Consider the following 17,286-nt stretch of genomic DNA (forward strand, 5'->3'; position numbering starts at 1 on the left):
GCTACAGGGCACTAATACAGGCCACGCCGCCGCCCGTCGCCGCCGCAATTCTGTCCCGGCGGCGCAATAGGAGAAACGCCTGGCTGGCGGACCCGACACGGTGGCGGAAGTCGGGTCTGTGTCATCGGCTCCCACGCATTTAGCCGGTAGGTGCACACACACGCCTGCATTCGTGGTCTGCTCGCATTCCCTTCTCTTTTTGCGCGACAGCTGGTCGCGGTGTCACAAATGTCGTAACCATAACGGCTATGGTTCGGGTCACCATGCTAGGAATGAACGGGACAGATTGCGGCACGAGCCACCGACCGGTGTTGGTTGAAAAGGGGGCAAACGTAAACTGTTCCGTTCATGATATTGCCGCACAGTTCGGGTGCCCAACACGAGCCACCTGCGTGCTCCCTGAAGTGAGAGCAGCGTAAATCCATTATACGTATACGCATATCGGCGTGTTTACTGCCGCTTTCGAACGCCCATTTCATACCTGCGCACGCAATCCAATTACCCTGAATCCACAGCGGCAGGTCGCTGATCACTCGTGACACGATGTCACTTCGATTAAAAGTTCACAGCTCGAACAAGCTGGGCCCTGTTCATCACCGACACCGCATTCATACCGAATCAACTCGGAACGTTTCATCCGCTTCTCCCGTTCATGGTTACACGCGGAGCGGCAAATTGAAGCGATCACAACATGCTTCAGCAAGAAGGCTTTGAACACAGCAGGTGCTGCTCCCAGGTACTTGAGAGACTTGTTCACGGTACTGGACTCATCAACTCGCCATACAAAAGGCGCCGAAGCCAGACAGTCGTAGAACGTGGACTCCCCCCGATGACAGACTACAACGAAGGCCACACTTACCCGAGTCGACATCGAGCTGCTCCTCCGTCTTGCAGCGGATGAGCTCGGCGCTGTGGCCACCGCTGTGGTCGCTGCCCGTGGTCGCCGTGCCAGCGTCCTGGTCCAGCTCGGCGTCGCTCGACATGGAGCGAAGCATGGACGCGGCGTCGTCTTCCTCGGAGTCCATCGACTCCGAGGCCTTGAGCAGCGCCATGTTCTCGTACGTCGCCGACGAAGCGACGGGACTGGGCGCGCTGCCTCCCCCGGCGTCCTCGGAGTTGCTCCTGGCCATGCGCGGCCTCTCCAGCTTGCCAAACTCGACGTAATCCGGCTCGGGACTGGAACCCTGGTCCTCCTCGTCGTTGCCCTTGGACGAGCAGGCCTCGTCGTCCAGGGCCACCGTGTCGTAGATGACGTCGTATCCATCCTGGTCGTCCGCGTCGATGGACTGGGCAGTCGGTGGCGGGGGAGGCGCCTCGCGTAGGGGCATCGGGTATCCGTGGGGTCGCGGGGCCGGCGGAGCCGGCGGTGTTGGCGCGGGCGGAGTTGCGATCTGACTGGCTGGTCGGAACGTGCTGAACGCAGGCGGAACGTCGGGTTGAGCCTTGGCAGTAGCGGACGCGCTTTGGCTCGGGCCCTCGCTGGGCGCTGGAGCAGTAGCAGGAGGCTCTGGAGTATCCGAAGCCCCTCCAGACTGCGCATCGTTTTGCCCAAGAGGTGTCACAGCAGAAGGCGGCGGCCACTTAGCACGCTTCGGAGGCGGCGTGGGAGGCTTTCTGCGGCGTCTGAACTGCGACTCCTTCGTCTCGGTGACCTGACTCGGGGTGGCCGCGGCCGCAGGAGAGCTGTTCCTCTCGGAACTGGCCGAGCGCGTGAAGCCGCTCACGGCGATCACGGTGACGTACGGTTTTCCGTGCTCATCGGTGGTTCCGTTGACGGACGCCGACTTGTCATCTCCGCTGCCGGAGGTCTGGTCATGCTTCGAGTTTGCCGCTTTCTCGCACGTCGGTGACGTAATGCACGGCGCCGCCTCCGGCAATCCGTTTGAAGTGCCGACGCCGTTGCTGTTGCGAACACTGTCGCCATTTTCGGGCCCGGCGTTTTTGTTGCCAGCGTTGTCTCGCGACGACGATCGCTTGACACGCTCAGCATCCGACAGGTACTTCTCGAAGTACTGCACCAGAAACTCCTCCTGCTCGAGTTCTTCTCGGAGCTGGGCGACGCGCTGCCTGTGCGTCGAAAGCAGGGTGCGCACGTCCTCTTCCCATATCAGCGAAAGTTTCGAGTGCGGAAACCGCTTGGCCCAGTTGCGCTGCAAGTCATTGAAAGCTTCCATAGCGATTGCGACGACGTACTATCCACAGGCCGACACAACCACACACACGCACTAGCACTCAAAAGAGGTGACACACGTAAACACCGTCGAAAACATCGCACGTACCAGGGCGCGCCCGACACGACAGCACAAAGTACACTGCACGCACCCCGAAACTCTCGCGTTCGTCTGCGGCCGTTTCGCACGCCGCTCGTGCGTGTCGCTTTCGGCAAGGCTGGTGGCGCCATCTATGAATTGCGTGTAAAAACAAAAACCGGAACTTTTGTTGGCGCCTTGGCTGTTTCTAGCGGAACTTGTCTAACCGTCCGGCTTGCGCATTTGTCAAAAACATTGATGTGAGCATCATTTTAGCGACTTTTGCTACGCACTGTACTTTTGCGGCGTGCTTTAACTCTAAACGCTCGCGTGTTTGTCCACTCTCTATGCGTGTGCGTTGTTATGACGGGTATTATTTTAATGTTTTCAGTGTTCTCCTACTGTGCACGTATGTAGTAATTCCTGAGAAGGGTTAAACGATGGCTGAGCCCGCCAACTTTTGTACGAAAGCCGTGGAACTCGCTCGTAGGTTGCTGTCTCACGTGGCGTTCAATGAAAAACTGGAGGACATCGAAAGGATCCTGAACTCTCCGCCTGACCGCTACCTGTCTTCTGCTGAATCCTCTCTCTACTGCCATTTCGTCACTGCACTTCTAGACAACCTGAGTGCGAGTTCGTTGAAAAACGCTGAGGAGGATCTTGCGTTTGATGCCATCGTGCTGCGCTGTCCACCGGATGACTTGTTTCTCATCCTGGCCTCCGCGTTTAAGCGCTACAGCAAGAGCTACAAACGTGACAAAGTGTGCGCTCTCATCGACAAGTTCGTACAGGGTGATCATCTGCATTGGCTGCTTGTAAGACAGTGCCAGAATGAAACGAACACCGACGAATCGATGTGGTCGACGCTGGAGACGATCTTGGTGTCCCTACCCGAACGGATTGCCAACAGTCGTGATCCGGACGTTCCGAGCGGGTTAACCGCGAACAGGTACTTCGCGTCCCTTCTGGAAAGCATACTTCGAACCTTGCATCATGCGCGCGACAAAGTAAACGCTGGCTCAGACGTGCATGTGACGTTTCTGAGCAGACTGCTGGGTCGTGTGTGCGTAGTGGGACAATCTGAATTGGTTGCAAAACACCTCGTCCCCCAGATGGTGCGGTATTGCGAAAATGACTACGTTTTCCGACGCGTCTGCTCGAAAGTCGTCACCGGAGCTCCTGACAGTTGTATGGAAAACGTGGTTACCGTGCTTCTTTCAGCGCTGCATGACTACCGTCACGTTGACTGGTTTTTGGCAGATTGTGTGGGCACGCAAAGTCAGCTCAAGTACCTTATCACTGTAAAGCTACCGTTGATTAGAACCTTCAACAAAGTCTCCGTCTTGCAAAATCTTATCGGACACCTTGTGTCATCGGAAAGGAGGAAGCCAGTGTTCCTAGAACTCGTCAAAGAGATCCTCAGTGTGTGGGGTGACAAGACGTTGATGAAACATCAAAGCGAGCAGCAGCAGAAGTATCTGACCAGCGCGCTGATGATTGCTGCTGGACATTTGAAAGCGACAGGTTGTGACCGGAGTGTCGCTGATGGCATCATGTCTAAACTCCTGCACGGCGTGCAGAACCATATTGCATCACCAGAAAGCTGGATCAGGGTATACGGCATGATCGTGGCCGAACAGTTAACAGCGGTGCTTCAGTCGGAAGGACCAGAGTTGGCCTTTGAGTACGAGCAGGACGACGACGTCAAGTTCTTGTTGTCACTTACGGATGTCACCCCAAAAACACAAGAACCAATTGAAACGGGTGTCGAAGAAATGGCTGTTGTAGGAAAAGAAGAAAAAGTAGAAGCAGAGAACTCCAAAAAAGTGCGAGATGAAGAACTAGACAGCGACGATGACCTTGAGCCGTTCGACATGTCGCACGACGTGCCAGCTGGGGGGAAGAAACCGATGTACTTACGGGACTGCATGGAAGGCCTTTTGGATCAGGAAAACAAGGACTGGATGGAATCGTGCTTGCAAAACGTGAGGGGCCTAATTGAAAGGTATAAAGACGAACTCCCAGACGTAGCCGAAGAACTGTCCAAGATACTTCTTTACCTCGACGACAAGTACAGCACTCCCGGCTTCATTGCATTGAGGCAGCAGGCTCTTATCGCACTGGCTGTAAACAGCCCTAAGATAGTCGCAACCTACCTGACGGAGCAGTTCTACGAGACCAACTTGAGCATTAGGCAACGGCTAGACATCCTCGAGGTGCTAGCTCTTGCCAGCAACCAGTTGGCGACACCTACAGAGCTAGTGTCTGTTCCGGTAGTCGAAAAAAGTGTTTCAAACATAGCCGACGCTCACTGGAAATCCGTCGTGGCTGAACGTGTGAAGGCGAAGACCAGAACGATCAGCAGGGGACGAAAAGCTCCCCCGAAAGCCGTCAAAAACAGGTTCTCCGAAGTCGCCGGATACTTTTTCTACCCTCTCATGAGCTACTATGACAGGAAAGAGAACACATTCGACATGCTTGGCGAGGACAGCTTTGTCCTCGCACGTCTTATTTGCACGCTTGGCATCGTGCAAGACTCGGCGGCAAACTGCCCCCGTAGCTCGCACATGGCCCTCTGCCTCCTGGAATTTGTGTCGGCCTTGAAGTACCACGTGGAAGCCTGTGTCCGCGACGCCGTTCTCTTTGCTCTGTCGGTGATATTCATCAACGTTCCGACGAGCTTGCTGCTATCCAGTGGTGAACAAGAGCTTGTCGAGATCCGAGAGTGGCTGCAGTTTGTAATAGAGAAGGACGCCTTTGACACCTGTAGGCTCAAGGCAGCTCAAGTGCTGCAACTCCTCGTGTCGCAAGTGAACAAGACGATGCCTGTTTCAGATAAATAAAGGCTGCAATTTTATTGCACATTTTTTAATGTACATGCTTGTGACTGGTTTGCTATTAACACGATGGTATTGCAACTCGGGATGTGTTTGGTTGTACTGACAATGAACAGTTATGAGGTTTGTTGTGCTGGGCTGGCTCCTTTTGAGGTCGCATTAATGGGTCCCTGTTGTTGGTGCACTGTTGTGGTCGTCAGATGTGACCTTGAACACCTCGTGGTCATCGCTGCGAGTTGCTTGAATCCATGTCTGGCCAAATGATCTGCAAAAACATGATTCGGTTATGAGCTTCGTTGCAATGCTTACTTCTCATAGCTGCTTACTTCTCAGAAACACGCTTGTATGTGGCAATCAGTAAAGTTTGTAAAGGTCTACTAACTGCACTGTTTCACCTAGACACCGGATGTCATGTAGTGCTGGCATGCTGGTTTTCTGTGACAAGTGAGCATCGTAACTCCGTTAAATCATTCTGTTTTGTTTTCAACCAAGACAATGCTTAGCACATTGCAGTCATTCTGTACAAATTTTCCTGTAAGGCTTTGAAAGCTATGATGAACAGGGAGGTTGTGGCTTTTAGGGGAAAACCCCTTAGGGGCTTGGGCTGTCGGCATCGCCTGTCGTCGTTTCATGTAGTCACAGTACTAAAACACCGGGACACTCGTTTTTCAACGCCTTGCGCTAGAACGTTTCCGTGGGAAATATGCGTACTAAAAGAGCACAATGAAAAAAACAACCAGCGCAAGAAAGACGACGACGAGGAAGACTACAAACTCAGCGCTCGCCAACCAACTTGCCATCGTGGCTAAAGAACACACGAGAGCACTCATTTTCCAACGCCTCGTGCTAGAACACTTCATGCTTCAAAGGCATGAGACTTGCAGTAAAAGCTGTATACCTCCACCCCCAACGGTTTCATCTCCTTGGGCAAAAACACCAAGGTGTCAAGAATACACTTTACACTGCGTGCTGCACTCCTCCTGGGTTTCACACCAGTGGTGATGGCCTGGTATTTTTAACTGACTTCAGAATACGCAGCAATGAGCGAAAGTTCACAAACTATGACCGCAAAAGCTTTAGTGTCGTAGCTTTGGCAGTTCATGCATTTGTGTGACCTCCAAATAATCCTAAGCGCACCTTCTCCAGTAATGAACTTTTGTTCTGGACTATGCGTTCTTTACCGGCAGTCAGTATTCATAGAGAATTAAAGCAAAATAAAATGTGTAAATGACGTCATTATATTTGGGTCAAGGATGTTGCAGAAGACGTAATGCCAATAAGAGCTGACGCAGATTTTTCTCTCGTTGACTTACAAAGCATTTATGTTGTTGATTCCGGCATCACTGAGGAACCTGCCATGAGCAGACTGTATTGAATGTAGGTGCCACCTTGTTTTGTCTCCGTGGGACGGCAACGAACCTGCAATGCAAGACATGTGAAGGCAATCATTTTTACACAAATCAACAGCCTAAAATGAGCGCAAATACAGATGTCTTGAATTACATTCTTGTGAAATAATTACAGCTCTCAGCTATTCGTCTTTGCCATTGTATCAATCTTGCAACAAACTTGTTATATCTTTGCTCAGGTATTTATTTTTGCACGAAGTTCTCTGCTGTAATCATTTTTGTGTATTTCATCACAGTTAAGGTGTTTATATCTGTGTTTCGTGCATTCTAGTTCTTTGCATTGTTTCACTAGTATATTTATGTGCCCTGCGATACTTTTGTGGTGCAGGCTTGGCTCTCTTGCCTATCTCACACTCAGCATATTTACGTGACCAGCGCTGCACACTGAACTGTGGTATCTTTTGCTTATGGTGACTTAGTTGAATATGTGAAGGATCAAAAACACTAATATGTTTTGTTTCTTTAATTTTATCTTGTCAGCTTAAGTTAAGCAGTGTTATCTTGTTACACGAAAACCAGATGCGTCAAGCAGTGGACCCCAAGCTCCCAGTACTTTTGAGCAAATGGTGCAGCCATAAGCAAAGCTCCTAATAAAGTGAGCAAATTTTACTCATTGTGTCTAGTTTTTTTTTTAGCGAGGTTCCCTTTATCTTGGGGACATCTAATTGCATCCAGTGCATGCACTCACAGAAATTAATAATTTTTAATGAAGTAAACGAGAAATCTTGTTACAGAGGCTTCCAAACATAATGGTGGATAACCAGCCAGTTAGGTCCCTTTAGGGTGAAAGTCATTTGATGTTATAGGATGATGCTCATTTATTCCCCTGCGAGCACAACTTTGACGCGGATGAAGTGTGAACATTTTGAGCACTTGTGTTTTCTCGCTCGTTAAGAAGTCGGAATGGCTTGACAAATCCAAGGCTTTTCCAACTGTGCCTCTCACCAACAGCTGTATTTTTGTACAAAATGTTTAAGCCAGATGTACCTAGTAACTACGACTTCTTATGATGTTGAGAATGGTGTCTTGTTTCTGATTCCTGGCCATAATGGATGTCTTTCCAATTCAGGTTTCAAAAACAAAAAGATATCTGCATCAGTGAGATTTTGACGTGCATTGCAGCTTCTCAGGAGGTCTAACGTAACATGTAGTTTTCCACTGTTTGCAGAGTATAGTGTTTGTGACCCATTCTTAGATGTTAATTTGAATCTGCCAGCGATAGCCTTGCAGAGAATACACGCGATCCCCTCCAGTCATGAGCAGGCCTGATGCCCACCTCGGATGCTGTGCAGGCTGCGGCTGTAGCACACTTCGGCGTCCTTGGAGGTACGGCTGGACAGGTCGTTGCTGCGGTCTTGCCAGCTTCTTGTGGTCACCTCTAGGTCTCCGAGTTCTGCTATGCACTTTCTCCACTGCAAAGCCGATTGTGGAATATTATGCTGTCTTTGTCTACAGTTCTTGCATATTTCTTCAACTAGTGAACTGATCTATCAACCCTGTTGTTAGCCGTTCAAGAGTACCTGCCCTTGTTGTTATTCCGTTAACAGTGGCATCCTAACGTGGCGGCCCCATCACATGTGTGTGCATGCAGGAAAAAAAACATTAATAAGGATTTACGTGGTGTATTATTCACAAAGTGGTGTTGGCAGAATTTTCCAAACAAGGGGCAAACGATGCTTCAGTGGGGACGAATTTATGCTCTTTAAACAATGAAGAGGCACGAATGTGCGTACATAACGTCAAGAACTGATGATCTTCTTTACTGATTTTAGATATGTGAAAGCAGGTTTCTTTACAGCCTCGAGCTTAGATACATGGCGAACTTTCCCCTTTCCAACCCCCAACCCAAAATCCCAGCCTACATTTCTTATGGACCAAGTGACTCGTTTCGCCATTCGTCCCTCCCGCCGAAACGTTTCCCTAGGTTGGATAATAAATAATGTTTTTCTTTTTTTTTTCAGTTATGCTCGTTGTTTGTTTTAATTCTGAGAACTGCCACTTCCTCAAAGGACAAAAATTATGTCTTGCCTCCTATTAGCCAACGAGTATGGAGTGCGCGTGCGCAGGTTTTTTTGCTTGCCTGTTTCAGCTTAAGCACCCCTGACCGGGTCACGTTAGGCGCTACCATTGCTCTTATTTTTGAATACCATCAGGCAGCACTTTTTTGCAATCACCCTCCCACAGTAGTTTCTATAGTATTGCTTACTCCAGCGGTTGTCGGCTATGGACGTGTCACGGCCCTCGTGAATTAGCAGAACGGATGGGAAACACGATGCAGGGGAGGTGGGGAAGAAGTACGTATGCAGTTTGATAAGTTGGGGGCACCCTCTAGGTGGAAAAAGAGGACGCATATGACCCATTGGGGGCATAGGGTGCGATGGCGCTCAAGTTCGATACATCGTTCGAGAAATGTTCTCCTGCGCCTAGGAATCGCGAGTACAAAACATATTTTTAAAGGCCTGGGCTATTGTGAGTGTTCGGCTTTGTTGCATAGCTCTGTCGCTATGCCGCAAGGCCGCTTGCGATGATGCCTGCGCGCGGGTGTAATGCGCCGTAGCGAACGATAATTAGATACGAACGGGGCCCGATAACGCTATCGCAGTCCACGCTTAAAGGCAAAGCTTAAAAGGACCCTGCAACACTCTTTTCAACTTTTTTTTCTAAATCTTAGATGCTTCCAGAACGTAGTCAACTAACACATCCAGTACTTATAGGTTACGGGGCAGCAAAGTACCTCAGCCAAAGATACGGCTCCATGCCCATCATATAACTTAGAAACTTGCTAATAATTTTTTTCTCTCTTTCCCGTTCTTAGCGTTCCTCGGGTGCTCGAATTGCGTCATTACAGCGGTGTAGCGGCTTTGCTTTAGTTGCAGCAATGAACACATTCGATGGCTACTTCAAAAAGAAAGCCAAAAAAGCAAACTAGAAATGGAAGGTGTATCTGCTGCGACGAGCAAATCACGCAGTGGCGCTCAGTACTGGCGCTAACTATAGCTATATCAGTGCTTGCAGACGCGAAGAAAAGAGTGAAAATGTTTAAAGGAAGTGTTGCAAGGTACCTTTAGGCGTCCTCCATTTTTTTTTCTTTTTGCTAAACGTGTATTTTTGTTGCTTCCCCACACAGCCCGTGTCCTAGAGTTGGCTTTGCGGCATTGCGACAAAGCTGTGCAGCAAAGCCAACTCAGTGACACGGGCTGTGCGGGGAAGCAATAAAGTACACGTAATCAGCAAAAAAAAAAAAAAAAAAGGAGGAGGACGTTTAAGTTTTGTCTTTGAGCGTGGAACGCGATAGCATTATCGAGTCACGTTCGCGTAGCGGCACGCGCGAGCGATGAATCTGTCAGGGCAGCTCCCTAAGTTGCCAAAGGTTTCAGTGGACGCCGCAAGAGCGCGCTATAAAATTTTTCACTTACGGTCACCGCCACTGATTCCCTGCGCCACGGGGTCCTTAACACCACGCGTTAAAAAATTCATCCTTTGCATTTCAGAGCAGCGTATTGACAATCCCTACCCTGCGACAAAGATAACTTGGTGGAGAAGATTCGTTCATGACGATGGGTGCTTCGCGGGTGCCTAGAATGCATCCGCAGAACCCAAGGCCCCTGTACCCTAACTGAGAGCCACTGGTCTACTATACGATACGCGCCCAAATGGTGGATATATGGCATTGCTTGCTGAGAAAAACACAAGCTGTAGGACGATATATGCGAAGTTTTGTGTGCTAGAAGAATCGGTATAATTCATTTGTCGCTGATGTACAGAATATCAGTTAAATTAGCAAAGCAGCCTTAACGGCTATGGCTTTAATCACGGGGTTAGGCGACACTAATAAGCACAAAGGACATTATCGGGATGAGTCATGTCTGTTATCTAGCTCACACTAGGAAGGCTTACCAAAGAATAGACGAAAGCTTCGTCTTCCTCCGCCGCTTCAGACAGCAACACCAGACCTGCCATATTGCAGTACCTCTGAACAAACAATGTCACCCTCCTCAACGCACACTGCGCATCAGTTCTAGTGTTTTTGTCTTTGGAGGCAGAACATTGATCGATGTGTTCCTCACTACACAAACGCTGTCCACTGCCGCTTCCAGGCTGTTCACCCGTGCAGCTATCACTGTGGCGGAGAAGCCGACTTCCAGGACCTTCCGTCGTCTGCTTCACGGGGGAATGGCTGGGCTTCTCCACGGGGACATCCAGGGCTTCGCCTAGTTCAAGCTGAACCACAGGCGGCAGCTCAAAAGTCCTCGCACCTGCTTCCTTCTGAACCGTTAGCTCCGTCGTGACCATTTCGGACGCCGTCGAGCCCGTACCTGCTTTCCGTAGTCTGGCAAACAAGCTCCGTTTATTGGCCGACGCCTTCTCTGGGCTTAGACTGAGCGCGGAACAAGCTTCGCCGACTTTCGTGAGCGCCCGCTGCAGCTTTTTGGAGCAGATTCCGAACAAGAGCTGACTGCGTGGTTGGCACACCGCGACCTGTTTCGAAGTCGGCGCCACGATCTCCTTCTTGGACTTGTTCTTCGCGAAGTGACCGAGAAGACTGGGTGCGTGCATTGTATGCGCCTGGTAGAAGAGGCCCGCCGCGTCGTAGCCCAGGCATGCGTCGTAGCCCTGGTAGGTGTCGCAGTCACCGTACCGGTAAGTCGCTGCGGCGTCGCTCTTAACACGTCCGTCGCACTCCAGACTCTGAGCCTCGTCGATGTCCTTCAAGAGCCGGCGCAGGTCGGGCTTGGACACGTACTTCCTGAGGCGCCTCTTGGAGCCCCTGTGCGCCGCTCTCCTCCTCCGTGGACAGTCGATGGCCAGGTTCTCCTGCGATATCCTGATACAGTCCGCGACTGTCTCCTGAAGCTCAGCTAGACGCCTCAGGCAGGCCTCGGGCCCGACGATGTCCGTGTCTTCGGCCGCCGAATCGAAGTCGGAGAGGAAGTCGCTGTCCGGAAAGGTGTGGTTTCCCGCCAATTGCATCACGGTCGCTGAGGTCGGTGGCGCGCCGATCGACGATTGGTTGGTGGTCTGGGAGGACCTGGTTGAGTCGACGTCACTCAACGAATCGGCCAACTCGGGCTCTTTGTCGTCTGCGGGCGGCAGCAGTTTTTCTGTTTGCCGCGAGATAGCGCCCTCGCGCAGCGAGTGGGTGCTTCCGGGCAAAGTTTCTGGATCGTCGGCGGCTTCTTCGGCGTATTTGTCCAGCTCCTTGGGGTTCTCGTTCGACTGCTTGTTGATGGCGGCTACGTCCTTGAGCCAGGCGGCCTCCAAGTAGACGTTCACCAAGCGGACGGCGGGAGGAACAGAGTAACTGACGGGAACTTCCTGCATTGCCAGCTGTGAGAGAAATTTCAACTCAATTAGTCTTACGCTAACTCTAAGTCAGGACACGGCATTGATTAGTGAGGACTACCGAACAAGACCTAAGTCAAATTAGTGTAAAACAGAAGCAAAACGTGAGTCATGCATTAGTTAACTATTTTGTAACTTGATAAGCCTCTGCAAATAGACGTGTTTAGGAAAACAAAACCAGGGGCGGTATTCTTGTAACTGTCCCTTTTGAAAACGTCCCTTTTGCGTCCCTTTCATTGTGACGTACTTCCGGTTAAGCAATGGACGTTGGCAGCATGAAGGAAGATTGGTAGTAGGTTTGCCGCGCTTGTGTTACGTCACTTCCGGTTGTTTGCTTTTAGCCAATCAGGGCTCGCCAAAAGGGACACTCTTGAAAGGGATGCAAAAGGGACAAAACTCGAGAATACCGCCCCAGAAGTCGAGTGTTCATTTATGGATGTGGCGGAAAGCCGATGTAGTATCCCTTAAACCTTGCGCAGTCGTCTGTCTCGGTGAGTAAATATAGAAAAAAGTGCCTGTTTTCAACTAAAAGCCAAGGGGAGACTCACTCTTTCTTCGGATGTAGCCGCCAGGAGCAGGAGTTGCGTTATTTCCGGGGTGAACTGGCTTGCAAGTACCCTGGGAAGAAAGAGAATGCGAAAAGAAATTGTGATAACAAGAATACGGTAATGAAACTAACCATTAATAAATTGCTCCCTTTGTACACTTTAGAGCACAGACAAGTGTTTCATGCGAGTATTATCTTTGATTTCCTTCCCGTATTCCTTAGTAATTCGTCATTTAAAACTTAGTCCAAATATTAATAAAAAAAATGCTTGCCTTCGGCTATTTAGCCTGAAAGCAAGCATACTCACTTCTCATCAAAGACGATGCAACCGGCGAGCACACCAGGCATTTTCTGCAACTCTTCGAGGAAAGAGTAGCCCTTCGTGTAGAGATTGGATGCGGCCTGCATTGAAAGGACGACAGTGTAAACAAAACGCGGCAAAAGAAAAGCACACAAGTTGTAAATGAAAGGAGAAAATTAGTTGAACGATCCCTTAGCGACAATTTTAGGCGTTAGCGGTCTTCGTATATGCTGCAGAGATTGTTGTATACGCTACATCCCCGGGATAGGATAGGGAGTTTCTCTTCTTCTGAGGTGAAGAAACCCAACCACTTCAGTCTAGAGTAACAACTCCCTGTCACCCGCTCCTCACAAAGACGAGGAGAGGAGACAGAGATGCCGCATTGTGCAGTCCCACGGCGTCTCACATCCAAACAGAGGCTTCGAAAACATCACCGCTTCCCCTCATTAGGATTGAACCTGGGACGAAGACGATGTCAATCCTATTGCGCTACACAGGCAGACGTTGCTCACATGCAAAGTGTTGACGGGGAGGGGCGATCTTTTCGCTGCTCAGTTGCCACGGACACTTTCATTGCAAGGGCGAAAATAAGTACGTACACAATAATATAAAATAAAAAAATCATGAATTACACACTAATTACCCCAAATTATACAGAACTCAATCCAGTGCCTCCTTATAGGCGTTTTGAGGTGCTGCGGAACCCTCTCTTGACTGTTTTGGGTATCAACGTGAGACTGATACTGAAACTAGTCAAGAAAGGGCCCCACAGCCCCTTTGGCGAATCACTTCTCCGCACTTGACAGCCTTCAGGTAGAGTGGAACTGCTTTAATTATTTCGTTCAATGGACCATTAGACGCTTCCGCATTAAAACAGAAGAGTGCTTTCGCCATGGCATTACCTCTGGCAGCTGCAGCGTTGGCACCGCTCGGAAGAGGTTGGACAGCTGGTCCTTGGGACCGCAGCAGACCGGCATGCACGAGTTGAAGAACTCCCGCACTCGCTCGTTGAACACGTCCTTGCTTGAGCACACCTGCGACGCCGAGATGTGGGGTGCGTTTTTAGAGGAAAGAGCATTGCAGACCCTTCTATTAGCCCAGGTGCAAGAAGAGGGTTTCATTAGGGGCACTTAAATAGTGCATCGATGGACCACAGGGTAACTAATGGCAACGCTGATGCTCGATTTAAAGCTGGCTTCACTGTAATAGTACCGTTATTGCGGGGAAGGTAGAAAACGTAGCAGCATTGCAGAAGGGGGTGAACGGGAAACCGCAAGAGCACAAGCATCAATAAAAATAGATACGACGGCACAGGGGTACTACGAACTTGAGCGCCAGGCCGTTATTGATCATTTAAAAATATACATTTTATTATGTGCTTCATGTCTCGGCCGATACAGCTCTTGTGGGTATGTGCTCCTCTATAGGGAAGATGTATACCAAGCTGAGACATCCCAGGGCATTGCATTGGATGGCCCGGTGATGGAGGTTCTACCGCCCATAAATTTTGTCACCTCGGCACGCTTTCGAAGATTAGGCCTGCTACAAAGCATGGCTGAATCTGCGTACGCAAGTTCTGACCTCGAGCACCTCCGGCACTCAGGAACGTGCCGGATTAGTCAGTCACGAGCTTGTGAAGTTACCCGCACCAGCTTTCGATGTGGTGTCCCAAATTTGAATTATTACTTGTACCGCTGCAATCTGGCCCCTTTACCACTCTGTGCATTTTGTAACGAATTAGAAACAGCTGAACATTTTTTCCTCTCCTGCCGACGGTACTCCTCCATACGAAAAAAGATACTTAGAAAACAGCTTTAACCAATTTGCAATCCCACTGTCTGTTCCTCTAATCTTATCGTTCGGGGCGAAGGCACTGGGTTTTAGCCACGTAGATCTTTGCTCCGCCGTGCACTTGTTCATCTCGGAATCTGGCCGTCTCCCGTGCTAGCCCCAGGCCGTGCTGGGCTTCCCTCAAAAAGATCCCAGCGTGTATGATCACTGCTATCAGTGCCTTCCTGACCACTGCCTCTCCTTCACCAACTTCCCTTCTTGTTTTATTTCTCTACATACTTTTCATGTTTTCTTTCTTTTAATTTTTTTTTAATTTTATGTCGGTTTCAACACTTCCTGATGCTACGTCTCATGTTTGGGCAGTTTTTTTCTGTTTATATTTCCCCCTAAACGCCTATTTTATTTCATTCCTTAAACGTGTTTATTTAATTACTTTATAATTTCTCTCTGTGAGCGCCCCTTTCCTGGCCAATCCCCCTGAGGGGCATCTTTTGGCACCACCACCACCATCCCACGGTTTATACACGCATACAGAATATCAAGTAAAACTCTCGGTGGATTGGCCGATTCGGGCTTGGTAAAATGACCACTAAAATAAATATTGGCAATCGATCAATCGCGACCAATCAATGATGAGCGCCATTTTGTTGGGACTTATTACACAGTTAAGGTGGCTGTGTTAAGTCACCTTACTGCCTTACTAAGGTGGCTTACCTCACTGTGTTAAGCCACCTTAACACAGTGGCGTTACGTGCGAGGGTACCTGGCGGCGGAGACAGTCATTTAATGTTCACCCTCTTTTAGTAAATAGAAAGGAACACGACAGGCACATGAGGCGTGATGTCTGACCTGTTCCAAATCTTGAAGACTGCCGTGATAGAAGCGCACCAGTCGGGTCAACATGTCAACCTGCTGCTGGAGGACGTAGCTGGATAAAGACTTTGTCGCACCCAGTACCTGCGGTGATCAGAGAATGATGCAAATTTCAGCATGGATGGAAAAGGATGCACACAGATGGCATACGCACGCACACCAACTAATATACGACGAGTATAGCCCAGACATTCTGCTATAGCATTGCTTTAACACAGGAAAAAAGAGCTTAGAGCTACTGCACTGCGTGTTAAACAGGCGCCGAACCATAGGCCATAGTGAAAGCAATCTCTGGTATGAGGGCTGTGCACAGACCGCGTGCGACTCAATACGTGCCGCGAGCAAGTATGGGAACTCACGACGATGTGGCTGCCCAGGATTCGGACGGCGAACCTCGTGCTCCTCATCTCCAGGGCCTCGGGCGTGTCGAAGCACGAGTTGAAGAAGTGGACCACACCGACCAGCTGGCAGCATAGGTCGCACCGCTCGTCCGGCGTCATCTGCTCACGTGGGTGCGATATTATGTATGCAGAGCGTGTCATCACAATCGCTATCTTATCTCGGGATAAGCACATGTATGTCAGCAATAAAACACACAGGACAGAGACCCTGGACTGAGGGCCTATGAGATGATAAATTTTCGCTAACACCGTATACGTAAACATACGTATTAATGGTTATCTGCTCAGGCCACGCGATTGCCAGCACACCTTGCAAGGCTAGGTACTGCCTATTCACTCACTCACTCACTCACTCACTCACTCACTCACTCACTCACTCACTCACTCACTCACTCACTCACTCACTCACTCACTCACTCACTCACTCACTCACTCACTCACTCACTCACTCACTCACTCACTCACTCACTCACTCACTCACTCACTCACTCACTCACTCACTCACTCACTCACTCACTCACTCACTCACTGTGGAAGGTATACATAGATGTACTTAATATAAACAAAATGTTTACTGCTGTGCGTATAATTTGCACATATTATTTCGCAGATGTTTACACTTATAAGGGATTTCGGTTGTTATAGAACATCGCATAATATGCCATATTTTTACGATTCCAACGCGCCCCCGATTGTAACGCGCAGGAAAGATTACTTAGCAAAAAATTCTAAAAAAAAATTTTACGCCGATTCTACCGCACAGATGTAAAAGCCATATGACACCACATACCCGCAGAAGACATTTTATTTGACGCACACAAATGTAGCAGCGAAAATCCTGTGTGCTTCATAAACTTGCTTATCCAGCCAGTACAGACATTAAAACTACAGCGGGGAACATTGAAAGCCGATTTAGGTTTTGGGACCGATTGTTGTAACGCGCACGCAAATTTTACTTCTAGCGAAAAAAAGGTGCGCGTTAGAATCGTGCAAACACGGTACATAGCTGCGTGGGTGTGTACCGCTCACCTCATTATTTGTAAACCCAGATTCGAGGGTGGGGGAATCCCGATGGAGCTGAACTAGTCATGCACCTTCCTCTAGACAATTTGTGCGCTTTGGCCCTAAAATGCTTCCACCAGGACGGGGAATCTAGGCCACTGCGACTTATGACTGCGGCGAAAAACGAAAGCCATTCATTTTGCCTAGCGTAACGGAGGGGGTGTGGGGGGTGGTGGTGGTGGTGGTGGGGGGGTGGTTCAACTAGAAGTGGCCTAAACTAATCCATAGCTACTATTCTTCTGAGCTGGTGTGGCATAGAGCTGAGAGACACGAACAGACAAGCAGGCAATACCGGCATTGAACAACCTCTCTCTCTCTCTCTCTCTCTCTCTCTCTCTCTCTCTCTCTCTCTCTCTCTCTCTCTCTCTCTCTCTCTCTCTCTCTCTCTCTCTCTCTCTCTCTCTCTCTCTCTCTCTCTCTCTCTCTCTCTCTCTCTCTCTCTCTCTGAGCGCTGTACAGGAGAACTACTGTTA

The 17,286-nt window shown here is 49.6% G+C and overlaps 3 protein-coding genes across 5 annotated transcripts in view; 1 reads left to right on the top strand and 2 right to left on the bottom strand.

Annotated features, from left to right (window-relative positions):
* Positions 1–2,356, bottom strand: part of Rhogap1a (Rho GTPase activating protein at 1A) — a 193,471-nt gene extending 191,115 nt beyond the window's left edge. For both annotated transcript variants that reach the window (XM_077677795.1, XM_077677794.1), the window contains exon 1: positions 860–2,356. In XM_077677795.1, coding sequence (XP_077533921.1) covers positions 860–2,174 — 1,315 coding nt within the window. In that variant the 5' untranslated portion in view covers positions 2,175–2,356. The remainder of the gene's footprint in view (positions 1–859) is intronic.
* A 171-nt stretch (positions 2,357–2,527) lies between these two features.
* LOC144145936 (telomere length regulation protein TEL2 homolog) lies at positions 2,528–5,125 on the top strand. The gene has a single exon (XM_077677798.1). It carries the CDS (start codon positions 2,690–2,692, stop codon positions 5,090–5,092), a length of 2,403 nt encoding a protein of 800 aa, XP_077533924.1. The 5' UTR covers positions 2,528–2,689; the 3' UTR covers positions 5,093–5,125.
* The window catches only part of Hps4 (Hermansky-Pudlak syndrome 4 protein), a 37,190-nt gene continuing 24,982 nt past the window's right edge, over positions 5,079–17,286 (bottom strand). For both annotated transcript variants that reach the window (XM_077677796.1, XM_077677797.1), the window contains exons 4-12: positions 15,710–15,850; positions 15,327–15,434; positions 13,589–13,720; positions 12,693–12,787; positions 12,387–12,456; positions 10,393–11,823; positions 7,772–7,907; positions 6,400–6,505; positions 5,079–5,351 (exon numbers count right to left, since the gene is read on the bottom strand). In XM_077677796.1, the coding sequence (XP_077533922.1) occupies positions 5,246–5,351; positions 6,400–6,505; positions 7,772–7,907; positions 10,393–11,823; positions 12,387–12,456; positions 12,693–12,787; positions 13,589–13,720; positions 15,327–15,434; positions 15,710–15,850 (2,325 nt within the window). In that variant the 3' untranslated portion in view covers positions 5,079–5,245. The remainder of the gene's footprint in view (positions 5,352–6,399; positions 6,506–7,771; positions 7,908–10,392; positions 11,824–12,386; positions 12,457–12,692; positions 12,788–13,588; positions 13,721–15,326; positions 15,435–15,709; positions 15,851–17,286) is intronic.

The sequence above is a fragment of the Haemaphysalis longicornis genome, unplaced genomic scaffold (genome assembly GCF_048455015.1).
Source record: "Haemaphysalis longicornis isolate Haplotype H1 unplaced genomic scaffold, Haemaphysalis longicornis Haplotype H1 scaffold_7, whole genome shotgun sequence".
NCBI classification, from domain to species: Eukaryota; Metazoa; Arthropoda; class Arachnida; order Ixodida; family Ixodidae; genus Haemaphysalis; species Haemaphysalis longicornis.

Excerpts from the sequence above, each read along its gene's own strand:
- LOC144145936 (XM_077677798.1), top strand. The coding sequence starts at position 2,690 with ATGGCTGAGCCCGCCAACTTTTGTACGAAAGCCGTGGAACTCGCTCGT.